The sequence below is a fragment of the Carcharhinus amblyrhynchos genome, chromosome 25 (genome assembly GCF_965287045.1).
Source record: "Carcharhinus amblyrhynchos chromosome 25, sCarAmb.v2.hapA, whole genome shotgun sequence".
NCBI classification, from domain to species: Eukaryota; Metazoa; Chordata; class Chondrichthyes; order Carcharhiniformes; family Carcharhinidae; genus Carcharhinus; species Carcharhinus amblyrhynchos.
In genome coordinates, this window is record NC_137348.1 from 43,332,234 (window position 1) to 43,354,867 (window position 22,634).

The 22,634-nt window shown below is 51.2% G+C and overlaps 1 protein-coding gene across 1 annotated transcript in view; it reads left to right on the forward strand.

The window, feature by feature from the left end:
- Positions 1 to 8,596: 8,596 nt before the first annotated feature.
- Positions 8,597 to 22,634, forward strand: part of LOC145358130 (suppressor APC domain-containing protein 2-like) — a 52,594-nt gene continuing 38,556 nt past the window's right edge. The window contains exons 1-2 of the mRNA XM_080211809.1: positions 8,597 to 8,924; positions 15,409 to 15,723. Coding sequence (XP_080067935.1) covers positions 8,597 to 8,924; positions 15,409 to 15,723 — 643 coding nt within the window. The remainder of the gene's footprint in view (positions 8,925 to 15,408; positions 15,724 to 22,634) is intronic.

Genomic DNA, 22,634 nt, shown 5'->3' on the forward strand with positions numbered 1-22,634 from the left:
ATTCATACAATCCCTTCGATCCAGAAGGAGGCTATTCGGCCCATTGAGTCTGCACTGACTCTCCGACAGAACACCTTACTCAGGCTCTATCCCCATAATCCTATGTATTTACCCTGCTGATACCCCAAACCTACACATCTGGGGACACCAAGGGGCAACTTACCAATCCACCTAATCTGCATATTGTTGAACAGAGTGAGAAAGCCATCTCCTTCGAGGGATAGTGTTTAAAATCTTTGCCAAGTTGTAAACTCCATTAAACCACAAGTTAGAGAAACATGAATTGGGAACATGAAGAAGAAACTCGAAAGAAGAATCATACAGACTGGGGATGTTAATTCTGTTTCTCTGCACAAAGATTTTTAATTCATTTTCAGGATGTGGGTATCACTGGCTAGACCAGCATCTTTGCCCATTCCTAATTGTCCGTCAGAAGGTGATGGTGAACCGTCTTCTCGAACTGCTACAGTCTCTGCAGTGCCATTCAGGAGACGATTCCAGGATTTGACCCAGGAACAGTGATATATTTCCAAATCAGGATGGTGTGTGACTTGGACGGGGACGTCCAGGTGCTGGTATTCCCAAGTATCTGCTGCTCTTACCCTTCTAGATGGCAGTGGTCATGGGTTTGGGAGGTGCTACCTAAAGACCTGGCTGAGTTGCTGCAGGGCAAGCTGCAGCATGCTACGGTGCAGAGGGACCTGGGGGTCCTTGTGCATGAGTCGCAAAAACCCAGCTTGCAGGTGCAGCAGGTGGTCAGGAAGGCGAATGGGATGCTGGCCTTTATAGCGAGGGGGATTGAATATAAAAGTAGGGAGGTCTTGCTGCAACTGTACAGGGCACTGGTGAGGCCGCAGCTGGAGTACTGTGTGCAGTTTTGGTCGCCGCACTTGCGCAAGGATATATTGGCCTTGGAGGGAGTGCAGAGGAGGTTCACTAGGCTGATACCAGAGATGAGGGGGTTAGCTTATGATTGAATGGGTCTGTACTCGTTGGAGTTTAGAAGGCTGAGGGGGGATCTTATAGAGACGTATAAGATAATGAAGGGGATGGATAGGGTAGAGGTAGAGAGATTCTTCCCGCTCAGAAAGGACAGCAGGACTAGAGGGCACAGCCTCAAGATAAGCGGGGGGCGGTTTAGATCAGAGTTGAGGAGGAACTTCTTCACTCAAAGGGTGGTGAATCTCTGGAATTCTCTGCCCGTTGAAGTGGTGGAGGCTGCCTCGCTAAATATATTTAAGACGCGGGTAGATAGGTTTTTGATAGGCAAGGGAATTAAGGGTTATGGGGAGAAAGCGGGAAAGTGGAACTGATCCACTTCAGATCAGCCATGATCTTATTGAACGGCGGGGCAGGCTCGAGGGGCTAGATGGCCTACTCCTGCTCCTATTTCTTATGTTCTTATCTTGTAGATGGTACACACTGCTGCCAGTGTGTGTCAGTGCTGGAGGAATTGAATGTTTGTGGAAGGGATGCCAGTCAAGCAGGATGCTTTCCTAGAATCCCAACAGGGCAAAAGGAGGCCCTTTGGCCCATCGAGTCTGCACTGACTCTGACAGAGCACCTTACTCAAGCCCTATCCCCATAACCCCATGTGTTTACCCTACTAATACCCCGAACCCACACGTTTTGAGACACTAAGTGGCAATTTAGCACGGTTAATCCACCTAACCCGCACACCTTTGGAGTGTGGGAGGAAACTGGAGCACCCGGAGGAAACCCACGCAGACACGGAGAGAACATGCAAACTCTGCACAGCCACCTGAGGCTGGAATTGAACCCACCTCCCTGGCACTGTGGGGCAGCATCACTAACCACTGTGCCACCAGGCTTTGTCCTGGAAACTGCCAGAACTGCCGACATTTCCAGCATTTTCTGCTGGCGGTGATATTTGCTGCCTGTTTGGTTTCTGCTGTGATATTGCCCCCTTGGCAGGAATCAGTGAATACCTTCCAATGGAAGCTGAAGTTTTCAAACTGATCAAAGTTCGTAGAGTTTTAAAGTTTATTATTGTCACAAGTTGGCTTTCATCAACACTGCAATAAAGATTTATTTTGTTTAGTCGTGGGACACAGGTGTGGCTGGCTAGCCCATCCCTAGTTGCCCTTGGAGGGCAGTTGGGAGTCAACCACGTTTCTGTGGCTTTGGAGTCACGTGTAGGCCAGACCGGGTAAGGATGGCAGATTTCCTTCCCTAAAGGGCATTAATGAACCAGATGGGTTTTTCCGACAATCGATTCATGGTCATCAGTAGATTCTTAATCCCGGATACTTTTTATTGAATTCAAATTCTACCATCTGCCGTTGGTGGGATTCGAACCCAGGTCCCCCAGAATATTAGCTGAGTTTCTGGATTACTAGTCCAGTGATAATCCCACTAGGCTATTGCCTCCCTATTACTGAAATTCCCCTAGCTGCTACGCTCTGGCACCTGTTCGGGTTACACTGAGGGGAGAATTTAGCATGGCCAATGCACCCTAACCAGCATGTCTTTGTGAACTTCGCTCTTTCAATGAAAGGTCCGTTTGTTTCTGAGGATGTCCTTTCAGGAAAGGAGAAACCGGTTCATTCCAGTACACCAGGCCCCCAGGGAACACCTCACAAACATCGGAGCACACAGTGCAGAGGGAGGGTTACTGCTCTGTCACACTGCTCATTGTGGTCACTGCATGTGACTGCCTTACACAAGGAGCGGGGATGGTGGGCAGGGAGTTAAGCAATCTTTATGTTTCGGCGTGCTATTTGATCAAAGGAATCATTACTGCAGAACCGTATCCCCGTCCAACTTCCAACTGTGCAAATTTCAGCGTGGAATCTCTGCATTGAGATCTGGAGCTTGCTTCATTTTACCCCCCCCGCCCCAGGGCTCCTGAGGACAACTACAACACCCTGACTGAGGATAAATAACTCAGCACAGATCAGGGGTAGCACCAAGGGGTAGCACAGTGGGTTAGCACTGCTGCTTCACAGCTCCAGGGTCCTGGGTTCGATTCCCGGCTTGGGTCACTGTCTGTGTGGAGTTTGCACATTCTCCTCGTGTCTGTGTGGGTTTGCTCCGGTTTCCTCCCACAGTCCAAAGATGTGCGGGTTAGGTTGATTGGCCATGCTAAGAAATTGCCCCTTAGTGTCCAGGGACGTGTAGGTTAGAGGGATTAGCGGGTAACGATATGGGGGTAGGGCCTGGGTGGGATTGTGGTTGGTGCAGACGGGCCGACGGGCCTCTGTCTGCACTGTAGGGTTCTACGATCCTACAGGGATTGCAGCAGTTCAAGAAGGCAGCTCACCATCACCTTCTCGAGGGCAACCAAGGGGTGGGCAAAAAGTGTTGGTGTGGCCAGCGACACCCCAAAAATGAATTTTAAAAATCAAGTTGTGTTTAGCAAATTCCCAGTGAACGGTAACAGTGATCATCAGGTCCATTTGTGTGAACACTGGCCAGGGAATAAATACTGGCAGGATTTCAGAAAGGACTGCCCTGATCTTCTTGGAAACAGTGCCATAGATCACCAAGATCTCAAGTGAGAAAAAGCACCTCTGACAGTGCAGCACTCCCTCAGTGTCCGTCTGGCGTAGGGTTTCAAGTTGCTTCAGAAAGTTTCTTGAATGGTGAAAAGGGCGCACGGAACATCGTTTACAAAAGCCGAGAGGTCACGATGGAGTTGTGTAGGACTTTGGTGAGGGCTACAGCTGGAGAACCGTGTGCAGTTCTCATATTTCAGTCAAACTTGAACTTCTGCAAGAATGCTAGCACTGTACTAAAGTTGTAGATACGTAGGTATTGTACACTGGGCATAATAACTGAACATTTCACAATTGCAGGCAAATATTTCAACTTTCTCAGTTCTTTAATTTATTGCTAAACATTTTTTTTCAAATGCAATATCCAGCCACCTAATGACCAGGCAAATCTGGTATCATTATTATGGGTATTGAATTAAATTTCAGTTGTATAGCTAAACAACAATATTCAGCTTACTGGTTATATGAATAAATTGAAGCATTTGCTTTGTCTTTATTTGATTGATTTTGGGGGAATTTAAGCTGAGTGTGTATTTACAATGCCATCTTAGCTCGAAGGGAACACTCAATTTTGGATATCCGAGTAAAAATCCTTGCTATTCTGGATGAATCGAATGATGAAAGTCACACTCAAAATGTTGAATGTATTCACAATACAAATCATTAAATATACTGGTCACCACATTATGGGAAGGATGTGAGGGGGTGCAGAGGGGATTCACCAGGATGCTGCCTGGGATGGAGGGTTTAAGTTACGAAGAGAGGTTGAAGGGGCAGCAAGTGGTTAGCACTGCTGCCCACAGCGCCAAGGGACCGGGTTCGATGCCCAGCTCGGGTCACTGTCTGTGCGGAGTCTGCACATTCTCCCCGTGTCTGCGTGGGTTTCCTTCCACGGTCTGAGAGACGTGCTGGTTAGGGTGCATTGACCCGAACAGGCGCCAGAGTGTGGCGACAGGGGAGTTTCACAGTAACTTCATTGCAGTGTTAACATAAGCCTTATTTGTGATGGATAAATAAGTAAAGGAGTTGGGTAGACTTGGGTTGTTTTCGTTGGAGCAGAGAGGTTGGTGAGGGTCTGGAATGCGCTGCCTGGGAGGGGGGGGGGAGGCAGAGGCGGGATGGCTCCCATCCTTTAAAAAATATCTGGACGAACACTTGGCCCAGCGTAACATCCAGGGCTGTGGGCCAAGTGCTGGGAAAGTGGGGTTAGGTGGGAGGTGAGGTGCCTCTCGAGTGTCAGTGCAAAATAGATGGGGCGAAGGGCCACTTGTGCACAGTGTGATTCCGTGAATCAGAGTGCAGAGCGTGTAAAACTGCAACAGTCGGCGTTTTCAGCCGGCCAGAGCTGGTTGCAAAGTGGGAAATTAGCCACTAGCCACCAGCAGGAATTGAATCTGACATTCTGCTGCGTACAGCTGAGTTCGGAGCAGCTGAGCTGCCAGCAGTGTGGCTGTGACTAAGCAGAGTGTGTTTACAGCCGCCCCACAGGTTCACAGGATGGAGTGCAGGAAGAGACTGATACCCTCCTGTGCTGGGACATGCCCCGCTCTCAGTTTGTGTTAATGGTTTTTTTGTGAACTTCGCTCTTCCAATGAAAGGTCCGTTTGTTTCTGAGGATGTCCTTTCAGGAAAGGAGAAACCGGTTCATTCCAGTACACCGGGCCCCCCCCCAGGGAACACCTCACAAACATCGGAGCACACAGTGCAGAGGGAGGGTTACTGCTCTGTCACACTGCTCATTGTGGTCACTGCATGTGACTGCCTTACACAAGGAGCGGGGATGGTGGGCAGGGAGTTAAGCAATCTTTATGTTTCGGCGTGCTGTTTGATCAAAGGAATCATTACTGCAGAACCGTATCCCCGTCCAACTTCCAACTGTGCAAATTTCAGCGTGGAATCTCTGCACTGAGATCTGGAGCTTGCTTCATTTTACCCCCCCCCACCCCAGGGCTCCTGAGGACAACTACAACACCCTGACTGAGGATAAATAACTCAGCACAGATCAGGGGTAGCACCAAGGGGTGGCACAGTGGTTAGCACTGCTGCTTCACAGCTCCGGGGTCCTGGGTTCGATTCCCGGCTCGGGTCACTGTCTGTGTGGAGTTTGCACATTCTCCCTGTGTCTGCGTGGGTTTCCTCCCACAGTCTAAAGATGTGCAGATTAGGTTGATTGGCCATGCTAAAATTGCCCCTTAGTGTCCAGGGATGCATAGGTTAGAGGGATTAGCGGGTAAAATATGTAGGGATATGGGGGTAGGACCTGGGTGGGATTGTGTTCGGTGCAAGCTCGATGGGCCGAATGGCCTCTTTCTGCACTGTAGGGTTCGATGAAGGGATTTGCCAAATTCACCAAACTGTGGACAATGCAAAACACGTGGATTTGAGTGGGTTGTTGAAAGTTGGGGGTGTGTATGAGTGTGGGGGGGTGTGTTTAGAGGGGTCTGTATGGAGGGAGTTGGGGTGGGGGGAGGGAGTGGGTGGGGGGTGTGCAGGGGAGGTGGGGGCTGAGGGGTGGGGATTGTATATTGGGGGTGGGGGGATGGGAGTGTATATTTGGGGGGTGGGGATTGTATATTGGGGGGTGGGGAGATGGGAGTGTATATTTGGGGGGTGGGGATTGTATATTGGGGGGTGGGGAGATGGGAGTGTATAGTTGGGGGGTGGGGGTATATATGTGGGGGATGGGAGTATATATTTGGGGGGTGGGGAGTGTATATTGGGGGTATGTGTGGGGGGTGGGGGTGTGTGAGGGTGGGGGTTTGGGTGTGGATGTGGGGTGGGATGTGTATGCGGGGGTATGCATGGGAGATGGGGAGTATATATTGGGTGGTGTATGTATGGGGGTGTGGGGTGGTGTGTATGTGTGTGAGGGGGTGTGTGTGTGTGTGTGTGTGAGGGGGTATGTGTGTATGTGTGTGAGGGGGTGTGTATGTGTGTGAGGGGGTGTGTGTGTGTGTGATGGGGTATGTGTGTGTGTGAGGGGGTGTGTCTGTGTGAGGTGTGTTTGGGGTGGTGGGGGAGTGTGGGGGTGTGTTGGGAGTGTGTGTGGGTGTGTGTTGGGAGGGTGGGTTGTGTGTGGGGGGTGTGTAGGGGGTTGGGGGTGTGTGTTTGTGGGGGTGTGTATGGGAGTTATGTAAAAGGTGTGGGAGTGAGTGGGTGTGTGTGTGTGCGTGTGTGGTGGGGTTGTGTATGTGGGGGGGATGGGATATGTTGTGTATGTGTGTGAGGGGGTGGGGATGTGTGGGGAGTGGGGAGTGGGGGTGTGTGTGGTGGAGGCGTGTGTGGGTGTGTGTGTAGGGAGTCTGTGGGGGATGGGGATCGTGTGTGGGGGATTGTGGGTGTGGGTGTGTGTGTAGGGAGTCTGTGGGGGATGGGGATTGTGGGTGTGGGTGTGTGTGTGCGGGGGTGGTTTGTCTGTGAGGGGTTGGGGGTGTGTGTGCGAGTGGGGTGAGGGCGTGTGTGGAGGATCTGTTGGAGCTGTGTGTGTGTGTGTGTGTGTGTGTGTGTGGGGGGGGGGGGCGGTATGGGGCTTGGGTGTGTGTGTGGTGGTGTATGTGGGAGTATGTGTTTGGGGATGTGTGTGTGGGTGTGTCTGAGTATGTGGGTGTGTGTCTGTGTGTGGGGGGGCTGGGGGTGAGTGTGGAGGGTGGGGATGTATGTGGGGGCACGCATGTGGGAGTGTGGGGGGTGTGTGTTGGGAATGTGGTGCTGTGTGTGGAGGGTGTGGGGGGCTGGGGGTATATGTGGGAGGGTGTGTGTGTGTGTCTGTGTGTGTGTGTGTGGGGGAGGGTACGTTGGGAATGTGTGTGGGAAATGGGTGTGTGTGTGGGGTGTGGTGGGGGTGGGGGTGGGGGAGTGTGTGTGTGGGGGGATGTTGGGATGAGGGTGCGTGGGAGTGTGTGTGTGGTGTGTGGGGGGGGTGTTGTTGGGCAGGTGTGTGGGGACCAGTGTGCGGGGGTGTGTGTGTGGGGGTAGGGGGGTGTGTGGGTGTGTTTGTGTGTGGGGGGTGGGGATAGGGGTTGTGTGTGGGTGTGGGGTGTGGAGGGGGGGGTGAGGTGTGGGTGGGGTTTGTGTGGGGGTGGGGGTGTGTGTGGGTGTGGGTTGTGTGGGGGAGTGGGTTGTGTGGGGGTGGGGGTGTGGGTGGTGTGTGGGTGTGTGTATGTGGGGGTGTGTGTGGGGGGTGGGGGAGTGGGTGTGGGTGTGTGTTGGGGGTGGGGGATGGGTGTGTGGGTGGGGGTGTTTGTGGGTGTGTGGGGGGTGGGGGTGTGTGGGGTGATGTGGGTGTGTGTGGGTGTGTGGGGGGGTGGGGAGTGTATGGGGATGGGTGTGTGGGGGATTTATGGGGGTGGGTGTGTGGGGGGTATGTGTGTGTGGGGATTTAAGGGGGAGTGGGTGTGTGTGGGGGGGTGTTGTGGGGGTGGGGGAGTGTGGGGTGATGTGGGGGAGTGTGGGGGGCTGGGGAGGGGGAGTGTATGGGAATAGGAGTGTGGGGGATTTATGGGGGGTGTGTGGGGTGGGTGTGTGGGCGGGGAGGGGGCGGGGTTGGGGAGGGGGCGGGGTTAGGGAGGGGGCGGGGTCTGTTTGATTCCGGTAGAAACACAATCGATGTTTTAATTTCAGATCTCACCAATCACATTGCAGGATTCCCTCCCAACAGCCAATCAGAGGAGAGGCGGGAAAGGTTTTAGTTACAAAGTGAAAGAGAAACAATGGCGGCGGGAAAAGGACCGGGACCGGGATAGGGATAGACCCGGGATAGGGATAGACCCGGGATAGGGATAGACCCGGGATAGGGATAGACCCGGGATAGGGATCGGGATAGGGATAGACCGGGATCGGGATAGGGATAGACCCGGGATAGGGATCGGGATAGGGATAGACCGGGATCGGGATAGACCGGGATCGGGATAGGGATAGACCGGGATAGAGAGAGAGACCGGGATCGGGATAGACCAGGATAGGGATCGGGATCCGGGACTGGGATAGGGAGAGAGAGACCGGGATAAAGAGAGAGGGACGGGGACAGAGAGCCCGGGATCGGGGCGGGGAGCCGGGAGCCGGGTACCGGCCCGGGGCTGATGGAGCCTCTCGCCCCGGGTAAGCTGCAGCCTGAGGCGGAGCCCGTGCCCCGGGCTTTCCTGCACAGCCTCCGCACTCTGTTCGACATCCTGGACGATGGGCGAAGGGGCTGGGTCCACATCCTGGAGATCGAGTCCCGCTGGCAGGGCGGCTCCGGCCGCTCCCTACCCCCGGGGGTGCTGCAGTGCCTGCGGAGAGTGGCCCCCGCCTCCGGGTACCTCACCTTCGACAACTTCGTGTCCGGGATCCGCTCATCCCTGCTCAGCCCCGGGAACAGCAGCTACCCGGGCCCGGGACCCACAGCACAGGCTGAGGGAGGCAGACAGGGTGAGTCATGGTGGAGGAGACAGAGAGATCCCATCCCTAACCCCCACCCCCATCCCTCACCCCCACCCCCAGCCCTCTCCCCATCCCCCACCCCCAGCCCAACCCCCACCCCCACCCCTACCCCTCTCCCCATCCCCCAGCCCAACCCCCACCCCCACCCCTACCCCTCTCCCCATCCCCCAGCCCAACCCCCACCCCCACCCCTCTCCCCATCCCCCACCCCCAGCCCAACCCCCACCCCAGCCCCCATCCTCACCCCCACCTCAATCCCACTCCCAATATTCATTCCATGCTGTACCTGTCCTGGGAGTGTTTGATGGGGACAGTGTAGAGGGACCTTTACTCTGTATCTAACCCCGTGCTGTACCTGTCCTGGGAGAGTTTGATGGGGGGACAGTGTAGAGGGAGCTTTACTCTGTATCTAACCCCATGCTGTACCTGTCCTGGGAGTGTTTGATGGGGACAGTGTAGAGGGAGCTTTACTCTGTATCTAACCCCGTGCTGTACCTGTCCTGGGAGTGTTTGATGGGGGGACAGTGTAGAGGGAGCTTTACTCTGTATCTAACCCCGTGCTGTACCTGTCCTGGGAGTGTTTGATGGGGGGACAGTGTAGAGGGAGCTTTACTCTGTATCTAACCCCGTGCTGTATCTGTTCTGGGAGTGTTTGATGAGGGACAGTGTAGAGGGAGCTTTACTCTGTATCTAACCCCGTGCTGTATCTGTCCTGGGAGTGTTTGATGGGGACAGTGTAGAGGGAGCTTTACTCTGTATCTAACCCCGTGCTGTATCTGTCCTGGGAGTGTTTGATGGGGACAGTGTAGAGGGAGCTTTACTCTGTATCTAACCCTGTGCTGTACCTGCCCTGGGAGTGTTTGATGGGGGGGACAGTGTAGAGGGAGCTTTACTCTGTATCTAACCCCGTGCTGTACCTGTCCTGGGAGTGTTTGATGGGGGGACAGTGTAGAGGGAGCTTTACTCTGTATCTAACCCCGTGCTGTACCTGTCCTGGGAGTGTTTGATGGGGGACAGTGTAGAGGGAGCTTTACTCTGTATCTAACCCCGTGCTGTACCTGTCCTGGGAGTGTTTGATGGGGGGACAGTGTAGAGGGAGCTTTACTCTGTATCTAACCCTGTGCTGTACCTGTCCTGGGAGTGTTTGATGGGGACAGTGTAGAGGGAGCTTTACTCTGTATCTAACCCCATGCTGTACCTGTCCTGGGAGTGTTTGATGGGGGGGACAGTGTAGAGGGAGCTTTACTCTGTATCTAACCCTGTGCTGTACCTGTCCTGGGAGTGTTTGATGGGGGGACAGTGTAGAGGGAGCTTTACTCTGTATCTAACCCCGTGCTGTACCTGTCCTGGGAGTGTTTGATGGGGGATAGTGTAGAGGGAGCTTTACTCTGTATCTAACCCCGTGCTGTATCTGTCCTGGGAGTGTTTGATGGGGGGGACAGTGTAGAGGGAGCTTTACTCTGTATCTAACCCCGTGCTGTATCTGTCCTGGGAGTGTTTGATGGGGGGGAGAGTGTAGAGGGAGCTTTACTCTGTATCTAACCCTGTGCTGTACCTGTCCTGGGAGTGTTTGATGGGGGACAGTGTAGAGGGAGCTTTACTCTGTATCTAACCCCATGCTGTACCTGTCCTGGGAGTGTTTGATGGGGGACAGTGTAGAGGGAGCTTTACTCTGTATCTAACCCCGTGCTGTACCTGTCCTGGGAGTGTTTGATGGGGGACAGTGTAGAGGGAGCTTTACTCTGTATCTAACCCTGTGCTGTACCTGTCCTGGGAGTGTTTGATGGGGGACAGTGTAGAGGGAGCTTTACTCTGTATCTAACCCCGTGCTGTACCTGTCCTGGGAGTGTTTGATGGGGGACAGTGTAGAGGGAGCTTTACTCTGTATCTAACCCCGTGCTGTACCTGTCCTGGGAGTGTTTGATGGGGACAGTGTAGAGGGAGCTTTACTCTGTATCTAACCCCGTGCTGTATCTGTCCTGGGAGTGTTTGATGGGGACAGTGTAGAGGGAGCTTTACTCTGTATCTAACCCTGTGCTGTACCTGCCCTGGGAGTGTTTGATGGGGGGGACAGTGTAGAGGGAGCTTTACTCTGTATCTAACCCCGTGCTGTACCTGTCCTGGGAGTGTTTGATGGGGGGACAGTGTAGAGGGAGCTTTACTCTGTATCTAACCCCGTGCTGTACCTGTCCTGGGAGTGTTTGATGGGGGACAGTGTAGAGGGAGCTTTACTCTGTATCTAACCCCGTGCTGTACCTGTCCTGGGAGTGTTTGATGGGGGGACAGTGTAGAGGGAGCTTTACTCTGTATCTAACCCTGTGCTGTACCTGTCCTGGGAGTGTTTGATGGGGACAGTGTAGAGGGAGCTTTACTCTGTATCTAACCCCATGCTGTACCTGTCCTGGGAGTGTTTGATGGGGGGGACAGTGTAGAGGGAGCTTTACTCTGTATCTAACCCTGTGCTGTACCTGTCCTGGGAGTGTTTGATGGGGGGACAGTGTAGAGGGAGCTTTACTCTGTATCTAACCCCGTGCTGTACCTGTCCTGGGAGTGTTTGATGGGGGATAGTGTAGAGGGAGCTTTACTCTGTATCTAACCCCGTGCTGTATCTGTCCTGGGAGTGTTTGATGGGGGGGACAGTGTAGAGGGAGCTTTACTCTGTATCTAACCCCGTGCTGTATCTGTCCTGGGAGTGTTTGATGGGGGGGAGAGTGTAGAGGGAGCTTTACTCTGTATCTAACCCTGTGCTGTACCTGTCCTGGGAGTGTTTGATGGGGGACAGTGTAGAGGGAGCTTTACTCTGTATCTAACCCCATGCTGTACCTGTCCTGGGAGTGTTTGATGGGGGACAGTGTAGAGGGAGCTTTACTCTGTATCTAACCCCGTGCTGTACCTGTCCTGGGAGTGTTTGATGGGGGACAGTGTAGAGGGAGCTTTACTCTGTATCTAACCCCATGCTGTACCTGTCCTGGGAGTGTTTGATGGGGGACAGTGTAGAGGGAGCTTTACTCTGTATCTAACCCCGTGCTGTACCTGTCCTGGGAGTGTTTGATGGGGGACAGTGTAGAGGGAGCTTTACTCTGTATCTAACCCTGTGCTGTACCTGTCCTGGGAGTGTTTGATGGGGGACAGTGTAGAGGGAGCTTTACTCTGTATCTAACCCCGTGCTGTACCTGTCCTGGGAGTGTTTGATGGGGGACAGTGTAGAGGGAGCTTTACTCTGTATCTAACCCCGTGCTGTACCTGTCCTGGGAGTGTTTGATGGGGACAGTGTAGAGGGAGCTTTACTCTGTATCTAACCTCGTGCTGTACGTGTCCTGGGAGTGTTTGATGGGGGGACAGTGTCGAGGGAGCTTTACTCTGTATCTAACCCCGTGCTGTACCTGTCCTGGGAGTGTTTGATGGGGGGGACAGTGTAGAGGGAGCTTTACTCTGTATCTAACCCCGTGCTGTATCTGTCCTGGGAGTGTTTGATGGGGGACAGTGTAGAGGGAGCTTTACTCTGTATCTAACCCCATGCTGTACCTGTCCTGGGAGTGTTTGACGGGGACAGTGTAGAGGGAGCTTTACTCTGTATCTAACCCCATGCTGTCCCTCTCCTGGGAGTGTTTGATGGGGGGACAGTGTAGAGGGAGCTTTACTCTGTATCTAACCCCGTGCTGTACCTGTCCTGGGAGTGTTTAACTGAGTATGGTCTCCAGAAATGGGGTCAATGGAAATCAGGGTGGAATCTCTGCTGGTTGGAGTCATTCCTGGCAGAAAGGAGTTTGGTTGTGGTTGTTGGAGGTGATTCATCTCAGCACAAGGATATCACTGCAGCTGTTTCTCAGGATAGTGACCTAGGTCCAACTATCTTCAATGCTTTATCAATGACCTTCCATCGTATCAATTATCAAGGTCTTTGTCGTGGAGGATTTAGAAATCCTCCACGATTAGAGGATTTAGAGGCAGGATCAGACTGAGTCAGCATGGATTTATGAAGGGGAAATCATGTTTGACAAATCTGTTGGAATTCTTTGAAGATGTAACTAGTAGAGTTGACAAGGGGAAGCCAGTCAATGTGATATATTTGGACTTTCTGGAAGTCTTGCTTAAGAGATTACCATGCAAGATTAAAGCACATGGGATTGGGGGAAGTGTTTTGAGAGGGAAGTAAACTTGTTGGCAGAGAGTAAACAAAGAGTAGGAATAAATGGGTGCTTTTCAAACTGGCAGGCAGTAACTAATGGGATGTCGCAGAGGTCAGTGCTGGAACCCCAGCTATTCACAATATATATTAATGATTTGGATGAGGGAACAAAATGTAACATCTCAAAGTTTGCAGATGATATCAAGTTGGGTGGGAGGGTGAACTGTGATGAGGATGCAGAGATCCTTCAGAATGATCTGGACAGGTTGGGTGAGTGGGCAAATCAATGGCAAATGCAATATAATTTGGATAAATGTGAAGTTATTCACTTTGGAAGCAAAAACAAGAAGGATTACTATCTGAATGGGTGTAAATTGGGAGAGGGGAGTGTGCAGAGGGACCTGGGTGTCCTTGTGCACCAGTCACTGAAGGTAAGCATGCAGGTGCAGCAGGCGGTAAAGAAGGTAAATGGTATGTTGGCCTTCATTGCGAGAGGTTGAGTACAGGAGCAGGGATGTGTTGTTGTAATTATACAGGGGCCTTGGTGAGGCCACAGCTAGAGTACTGTGTGCAGTTTTGGTCTCCTTTTTCTGAGGAAGGATGTTCTTGCTCTCGAGGGAGTGCAGTGAAGGTTTACCAGGCTGATTCCAGGGATGGCGGGACTGATGTATGAGGAGAGATTGACTCGGTTAGGATTGTTTTCACTGGAGTTCAGGTGTTTGAGGGGGGAATCTGAGTCTTATAACGTTCTCACAGGACTAGACAGGATAGATGCAGGAAGGGTATTCTAATGTTGGGGGAGTCCAGAACCAGGGGTCAATCTGATGATTCAGGATAGACCATTTCGGACGGAGGTGAGGAGACATTTCTTCACCCAGTGAGCCTGTGGAATTCATTCCCACGGGAAGTAGTTGATACCAAAACATTGAATGTATTCAAGAGGCAGCTGGATATAGGGGTGAATGGGATCAAAAGTTGTGGAGGACAAAACAGGATTAGGCTATTGAGTTGGATGATCAGCCATGATCGTAATAAATGGCAGAGCAGGCTCGAAGGGCCAAATGGCCTCCTCCTGCTCCTATGTAAGGTCAGAAATGTGGATGTTTGCTGAGGATTTCACAATGTTCAGTGCTATTTGCAACTCCCCAGATACTGAAGCAGCAAAGCCTGGACAATATCCACACTTGGGCTAACGCGTGGCAAGTAACGTTCGTGCCAGGCGACGACCATCTCCCCTTGGTATTCAGTATCATTGCCTGACTGTCACCGTCCTGGGGAGAAACTGAGCTGGACTGGCCATAGGAACCATCAGAGCAGGTCAAAGGCTAGGAGTCCTGCAGCAAGTAGCTCACCTCCTGACTCCCCCAGGCTTGTCCACCCTCTGCAAGGCACAAGTCAGGAGTGTGATGGGATAGTCCCCCACTTGCCTGGATGGGTGTGGCTCCAACACTCAGGACTCTTGGCACCATCCAGGAGGTGGCAGCCCCGCTTGATTGGCACCACATCCACAGACATTCACCCCCTCCACCCCCGACGCTCAGTAACAGCAGCGTGTACCATCTACAAGGTGCACGGCAGCAAGGTTCCTTCAACGCCACCTTTTAAAGCTTGGCCATTTCCATCAAGGACAAGAGCAGCGGAACAGCACCCACCTGCAAAGTTCCCCCTCCAAGCCACCCACCATCCTGATTTGGAAATCTATCACCGTTCCTTCACTGTCGCTGGGTCAAAATCCTGGAACTCCCTCCCTAACAGCACGGTGGGTGTACCTACACCTTAGGGACTGCAGCCGTTCAAGAAAGGCGGCTCACCAGCACCTCCTCGAGGGCAATTAGAGATGGGCATTCTCGAACGCCTTTTATTGATGTTTCATTTGCATTTCAGTCCCACGCTCCTGATCTACGGACACCCGGTGCGGAGAGGGGAGGGTCGGGATGCCGACCTCCTCGTGAACCTGCTCCTGGGCCTGGCGAGACGTGCCATCGATAGGTCCAGGCGGCGGGCAATCGGGGGGCAGCTGTCTGCCCCTCTATCGTGGCCGGGCGTCCCTGGAGAGGGAGCACGCGGTGTCCGCGGGCACAGTTGACGCTTTCCATGCCCGCTGGGCACCACAGGGGCTGGGGTGCGTTATAGACCCCGACAATCACATTTTGACGTGTCTTAAGTTTCCTTTGTACCTTAAGAAAAAAAGTGACACTCTCATCCTGTAAAGAAATAAAAACAGCTTCAGTTTCTGCGATTGTGTTTTGAGATGTTGAGTTTCTCTCTCGTTGATTATGTGATGTTTGGTGAATCTAACCACCAGCTCGTGTAAACCTGACTCTGTTTGCTGATGTATTGCAGCGTGGAAGAGATGTAAGGCAGAGCCACCGAGGAGCAGTGGGCAGCCGTCCTGTCCCGGAGGGTCCGGTGCGTTCAAGCCAACGTCCGACAAGTACAGGGGCCAGGGGGGTCGGGCTAAATCACCGCTGAGGCAGAGATCCCTGAACATTCCCGATACCCAGACAGAGCTGGGCGGCAGCTCTCTCAAGCTGGATCAGTGCCAAACTGCCGGAAGTGACCGGGGGCTCCGAGTGGGACAGAGAGAAGCTCACACACAACCACAGCTACAAGTCCTTGAGTCTCTTGCGTTGGAGGAACAGAGACAGCTGAAAGCAGGTGTGTGAGAGAGAGGGAACATTTTCAAGTGCTATGGTTGTTATCATCCCGTAGATAAGCTGCAGAGCTGGGCCGAGAGGGGGCAGATGGAGTTTAATACGGAAAAGTGTGAGCTGATTCACTTTGGTAAGAGTAACAGGAGTATAGAATACAGGGTTAATGGAAGGACTCTTAGTAGTGTTGACGAGCAGAGAGATCTCGGGGTACGTGTCCATAGCTCCCTGAAAGTTGGCACCCAGGTTGATAAGGTTGTTAAGAAGGCGTACGGTGTGTTAGCTTTTATTGGTAGAGGGATTTGAATTTCGGAGCCGTGAGGTCATGTTGCAACTGTACAAAACTCTGGTGTGGCCGCACTTGGAGTATTGCGTACAGTTCTGGTCGCCGCATTATAAGAAAGATGTGGAGGCATTGGAGAGGGTGCAGAGGAGGTTTACCAGGATGTTGCCTGGTATGGTGGGAAGGTCTTATGAGGAAAGGCTGAGGGACTTGAGGTTATTTTCATTGGAGAGAAGAAGGTTACGAGGTGACCTGATTGAGGCATACAAGATGATCAAAGGATTGGATAGGGTGGACAGTGAGAGCCTTTTACCTCGGATGGTGATGGCTAACACGAGGGGACATAGCTTTAAATTAAGGGGTGGTAATTATAGGACGGATGTCAGAGGTAGGTTCTTTACTCAGAGGGTGTGGAATGCCCTGCCTGCAGCAGTTGTGGACTCGCCAACTTTAAGGGCGTTCAGATGGTCAGTGGATAGGCATATGGATAACATTGGAATAGTTTAGGTTAGAGGGTCATTAGATTGGTTCCACTGGTCGGCGCAACATCGAGGGCCGAAGGGTCTGTACTGCGCTGGAATGTTCTATGTTCTAAAAGAAAGTGGTGAAGGGGTACGGGCACTGAGCAGGGGGATGGGATGTGGTATCTGATTGTAGGATAATTAGCACCGAGAACAAGGTGTTCCGAACAGCCTGAGCGAGTGTGGAAGTTTCTGGATAGTTTAAAAGTTACACTGGGTGAGTCTGTCTGGATGGTCAGATCCCAGAATTTCCATTTGACAAAACAAAACAACCGCTGCCTCGGATCAACCCCCAAACTAATCCCGGAATAGGGAGGGGTGTACTTACAGCTCAAAGGAGGCTCACAAGGAGGCTTCCTGGGATGAAAGGTTGTCTTAACGAGGAGAGGTCGGGGAGATCCGGGGCTGGAGTTTAGAAAAATAAGAGATGATGTGATTGTGAAGTGTAGAATTTGAGCTGTCTTGACGGGGTGGATGCTGAGAGAATGTTTCCCCCTGCGTGGGGAGAACCCAGAGCAAGGGGACAGAGTTTAAGAAGGAGGGAACACCCACCAAGGATAGACAAGAGGAGGAATTTCTCCTCTGAGGGTGGTTAGTCTCGCTCAGACACCACAGCAGAGGCTGGCTCACTGAATATATTGAAGACTAGGTCAGATAGATGTTTGATTGACAGGGGGGGGGTCAGGGGTTATAGAGGTCAGAAAGTGGAATTGAGGCCACAGTGATGGGACGTAAGGCCGAAATTCAGGGAGTTAGGGTGGAAGGTTAGAGCCAGAACGAAGGGAGTTATTACCTCTGTTGCCTGTGCCACGTACTAGCGAGGAGAGGAGTAGGGAGAGAGAGCAGATGAACACATGGCTACAGGGATGGTGCAGGAGGGAGGGATTCAGATAGCTGGATAATTGGGGCTCATTCTGGGGTAGGTGGGACCTGTACAAAGAGGATGGTCTTCACCTGAGCCAGAGGGGTACTAATATCCTGGGGGGTAAATTTGCTAATGCTCCTCAGGAAGGTTTAGACTAATTCAGTAGGGGGATGGGAATCTGGATTGTAGCTCCAGGAAGTTGAGAGTAGTGAGGTCATGAATAAGGTTTCACGATCGCAGGAGTGTGTAGGCAGGCTGGAAGGTGGTTTGAATTGTGTCTACTTCAATGCCAGGAGCATCCAGAATAAGATGGGTGAACTGGCAGCGTGGGTTGGTACCTGGGACTTTGACGTTGTGACCATTACAGAGACATGGATAGAACAGGGACAGGAATGGTTGTTGCAGGTTCCGGGGTTCAGATGTTTCAGTCAGAGCAGAGAAGGTGGTAGAAGAGGGGGAGGCGTGGCATTGTTAGTCAGGGACAGTATTATGGTGGTATAAAGGACGTTTGATGTGGACCTGTCTATTGAGGTAGTTTGGGCTGAGATTAGAAACAGGAAAGGAGAGAGCACACTGTTGGGAGTTTTTTATAGGTCTCCAAAAAGTTCCAGGGATGTAGAGGAAAGGATTGCAAAGATGATCCTGGATAGGTGCGAAAGTAACAGGGTAGTTGTTATGGGGGACTTTAACTTTACAAATATCGATTGGAAAAGGTATAGTTTGAGTACTTTAGATGGGTCAGTTTTTGTCCAATGTGTGCAGGAGGGTTTCCTGACACAGTATGTAGATAGGCCAACCACATTGGATTTGGGTAATGAACCAGGCCAGGTGTTAGATTTGGAGATAGGTGAGCACTTTGGTGATAGTGACCACAATTCAGTTACGTTTACCTTAGTGATGGAAAGGGATAGGTCTCTACCGCAGGGCAAGAGTTATAGCTGGGGGAAAGGTAATTATGATGCAATTAGGTGAGATTTAGGATACATAGGATGGGGAAGGAAACTGCAGGGGCTGGGAACAACTGAAGTGTGGAGCTTATTCAAGGGACAACTATTTTGTGTCCTTGATAAACATGTACCTGTCAGGCAGGGAGGAAGTGGTCGAGCGAGGGAACCGTGGTGTACTAAGGAAGTTGAATCTCTGGTGAAGAGGAAGAAGGAGGCTTATGTAAAGATGAGACATGAGGCTCAGTTAGGGCACTGGAGAGTTATAAATTAGCCAGAAAGGAGCTAAAGAGAGAGTTAAGAGGAGCTAGAAGAGGACATGATAAGTCTTTGGCAGATAGGATCAAGGATCCTGTGGAGCTGAGTCGAGAGGCAGCGATTTTTGGGCGTGCGAGGAGGCAAAAATAAGGTATATTTTTCTGTTTATTCCGTTTAACTTTTTATTTTTAGTGTTAAGTCGCGAGTTTCGGCGGTTTTTTTTAAATTAGTTAGAAACCGGAAGTCGTCACTAGGACGCTTACCGGTAGTTGTAGTTTTTTTTTTCTCGTGCCCCTAACACTATAAATTAGTGCAGAGAGGATTCCCGATTCTCTACACTGGTAGAGAATCCCACCCTTCCACCTCCTCTAACCTAATTATAAGTGTGAGGGAAGTTTTTTTTTTAATATTTTTACTTTTCTGCTGGTAATTGATTCAGGGATGGCAGTTCAGGCTGTAAGCTGCATCTCCTGTGGGATGTATGTAGTGAGGGACTCCCACAGTGTTTCAGGTGATTTTACTTGTGGGAAGTGTGTTAGATTGCAGTTTCTGGAGGAGCGTGTAAAGGAGCTGGAAGGGGAATTAGAGGAGCTCCGTATAATTCGGGAAGTGGAGGCGGACATAGAAAGGAGTTATAAGGAGATAGTCACTCCTAGGAATAAGTCTTGGGTCACTGCCAGGAAGAGGGGCAAAAAGCAGTTGGGGGGACAATCCCCTGGGGCTGTTCCCCTCCAAAATAGGTTCTCGGTCCTGGAGGCTACAGTTGAGGAGAAATCAACTGGGGATAGCCAAAGGGAGCAGGTCTCTGGGGGTGAGCCTATTGGCAAGCCTCAGGTGGTTAGGGGTAAGAGATTGGGCCTCGTGATTGGGGACTCCACAGTTATGGGGACGGATAGGAGAGTTGGAGGTAAGGGTAGGGACTCTGGGCTGGTGTGTTGCCTACCAGGGGCTGGGGTCCAGGATGTATCGGACAGAGTATTCAGGACTCTTAGGGGAGAGGGAGATCAACCCCAAGTTATAGTTCATGTGGGGACACATGACATAGGGAGGTTAAGGGAAGGGGATATTAAGCAAAGATTTATGGAGTTGGGGTGGAAACTCAAGGCGAAGTCAGAAAGAGTAGTTATATCTGGACTCTTGCCTGTGCCACGGGATAGTTTAGAGAGGAATAGGGAGAGGGAAAGTTTGAACTCGTGGCTGAGGGGATGGTGCAGGAAGGAGGGGTTCAGGTACTTGAGCAATTGGGGCTCATTCTGGGGAAGGTGGGACCTCTATAAGAGGGATGGTCTACACCTGAACCAGAGGGGAATCAATATCCTGGGGGGTAAATTTGCAAAAGCGATGCAGGAAGGTTTAAACTGATTCGGAGGGGGGGAGGGATAGTGAGGAAAGGGGGTGAAAGTGAGGGGGGCATAGTTGGGGAATGCAGGGCACGGCATAGTGGGGGTGGGGCGGAGCAGGGTTTGAAATGCGTGTACTTTAATGCGAGGAGTATTCGCAATAAAGTGGATGAACTTGCAGCGTGGATCAGTACCTGGGACTTTGATGTTGTGGCCATTTCTGAGACATGGATAGAGCAGGGTCAGGAATGGATGTTGCAGGTTCCGGGGTACAAATGCTTTAGTCGGAGTAGAGAAGAAGGTAGAAGGGGGGGTGGGGTAGCATTGCTAGTCAAGGACTGTATCACAGTGTCGGAGAGAAAGTTTGATGAGGACTTGTCAGTTGAGGTAGTATGGGCGGAGATTAGAAATAGGAGAGGAGAGGTCACCCTGTTGGGAGTCTTTTATAGACCTCCTAAAAGTTCTAGAGAGGTTGAGGAAAGGATTGCGGAGACAATCCTGGTTAGGAGTGAAAGTAATAGGGTAATTGTTATGGGGGACTTTAACTTTACGAATATTGATTGGAGTTGCTATAGTTCTAGCTCGCTAGAGGGGTCAGTGTTTGTACAAAGCGTGCAGGAAGGTTTTTTGTCTCAGTATGTAGACAGGCCAACTAGAGGTGAGGCTATATTGGATTTGGTGCTGGGAAATGAGCCAGACCAGGTGCTAGACTTGGAAGTTGGTGTGCATTTTGGTGATAGTGACCACAATTCGGTTACGTTCACCTTAGTGATGGGAAGAGATAGGCATGAACCTCGGGTCAGCAATTTTAGCTGGGGTAAGGGCGATTATGAGGCTATCAGGAGTGAATTAGGACGCATGGATTGGATTAGGGGATTACAGGGACTGGGAACGTCTGAAATGTGGAGTTTTTTCAAGGAGCAGCTACTGCGAGTCCTTGATAGGTATGTCCCTGTCAGGCATGGTGGATTTGGTAGATCTAGGGAACCGTGGTGCACTAAAAGAGTTGAGTCGATGGTTAAAAAGAAAAAGGAGGCTTATGTTCGGATGAGATTGGAGGGCTCAGATAGTGCACTAGAAAGCTTTAGATTGGCTAGGAGGGAGTTGAAGAGTGAGTTGAGAAGGGCTAAAAGAGGACATGAGAAGACTTTGGCTGATAGGATTAAGGAGAATCCTAAGGCGTTCTATAAGTATGTCAAGAACAGAAGGTTGGTCAGGGCAAGATTAGGGCCAGTTACAGACAGCAGGGGGAAGTTGTGTGTGGAACCGGAGGAGATTGGAGAAGTATTGAACCAATATTTCTCTTCGGTGTTCACGCAGGGGGACATGAATATAGCTGAGGAGGACATTGGGTTGCAGGGGTGTAAAATAGACAGTATTACGGTTGATAAAGAGGATGTGCTGGAAATTCTTGAGGGGCTGAAAATAGATAAGTCCCCTGGTCCGGATGGGATCTACCCTAGGATTCTCTGGGAGGCTAGAGAGGTGATTGCAGAGCCTCTGGCTCAGATCTTCAGGTCGTCATTGGTCTCTGGTGTAGTCCCGGAGGATTGGAGGATAGCGAATGTTGTCCCATTGTTTAAGAAGGGGAACAGAGACTTTGCCGGGAATTATAGACCGGTGAGTCTTACTTCTGTTGTGGGCAAGGTTTTAGAAAAAATTATTAGGGATAGGATTTATAGTTATTTGGAGTGTAATGAATTGATTAGAAATAGTCAGCATGGTTTTGTAGCAGGTAGGTCGTGCCTTACTAACCTTATTGAGTTTTTTGAGAAGGTGACCAAAGAGGTGGATAGGGGTAAGGCAGTTGACGTGGTATACATGGATTTTAGTAAGGCGTTCGATAAGGTTCACCATGGTAGGCTTCTGCAGAAAATGCAGATGTATGGGATTGTGGGTAATCTAGGAAGTTGGATCAGGAATTGGCTATCAGATAGGAGACAGAGGGTGGTGGTGGATGGTAAATATTCATCATGGAGTGCAGTTACGAGTGGTGTGCCTCAGGGATCTGTTTTGGGGCCACTGTTGTTTGTAATTTTTATTAATGATCTGGATGAGGGTATAGTTGGGTGGATTAGTAAATTTGCTGATGACACCAAAGTTGGAGGTGTGGTAGATTGTGAGGAAGGGTGTCATAGTCTGCAGGGAGACTTAGATAGGTTGCAGAGCTGGGCCGAGAGGTGGCGGATGGAATTTAATGCGGAGAAGTGTGAGGTAATTCACTTTGGTAGGAGCAACAGATGTGTCGAGTATAGGGCTAACGGGAGGACTTTGAATAGTGTGGATGAACAGAGGGATCTAGGTGTGTGTGTACATAGATCCCTGAAAGTTGGGAATCAAGTAGATAAGGTTGTCAAGAAGGCGTACGGTGTCTTGGCGTTTATTGGTAGGGGGATTGAATTTAGGAGTCGCAGTGTAATGTTGCAACTGTACACTACTCTAGTGCGGCCGCACTTGGAGTACTGTGTGCAGTTCTGGTCCCCGCATTACAAGAAGGATGTGGAGGCGTTGGAGAGGGTGCAGAGGAGGTTTACTAGGATGTTGCCTGGTATGGTGGGGAGGTCCTATGAGGAGAGACTGAGGGATCTAGGGTTGTTTTCGTTGGAAAGAAGGCGGCTAAGAGGGGATCTTATTGAAACATATAAGATGATTAGAGGTTTAGATAGGGTGGATAGTGATAGCCTTTTTCCTCGGATGGAGAAAGCTA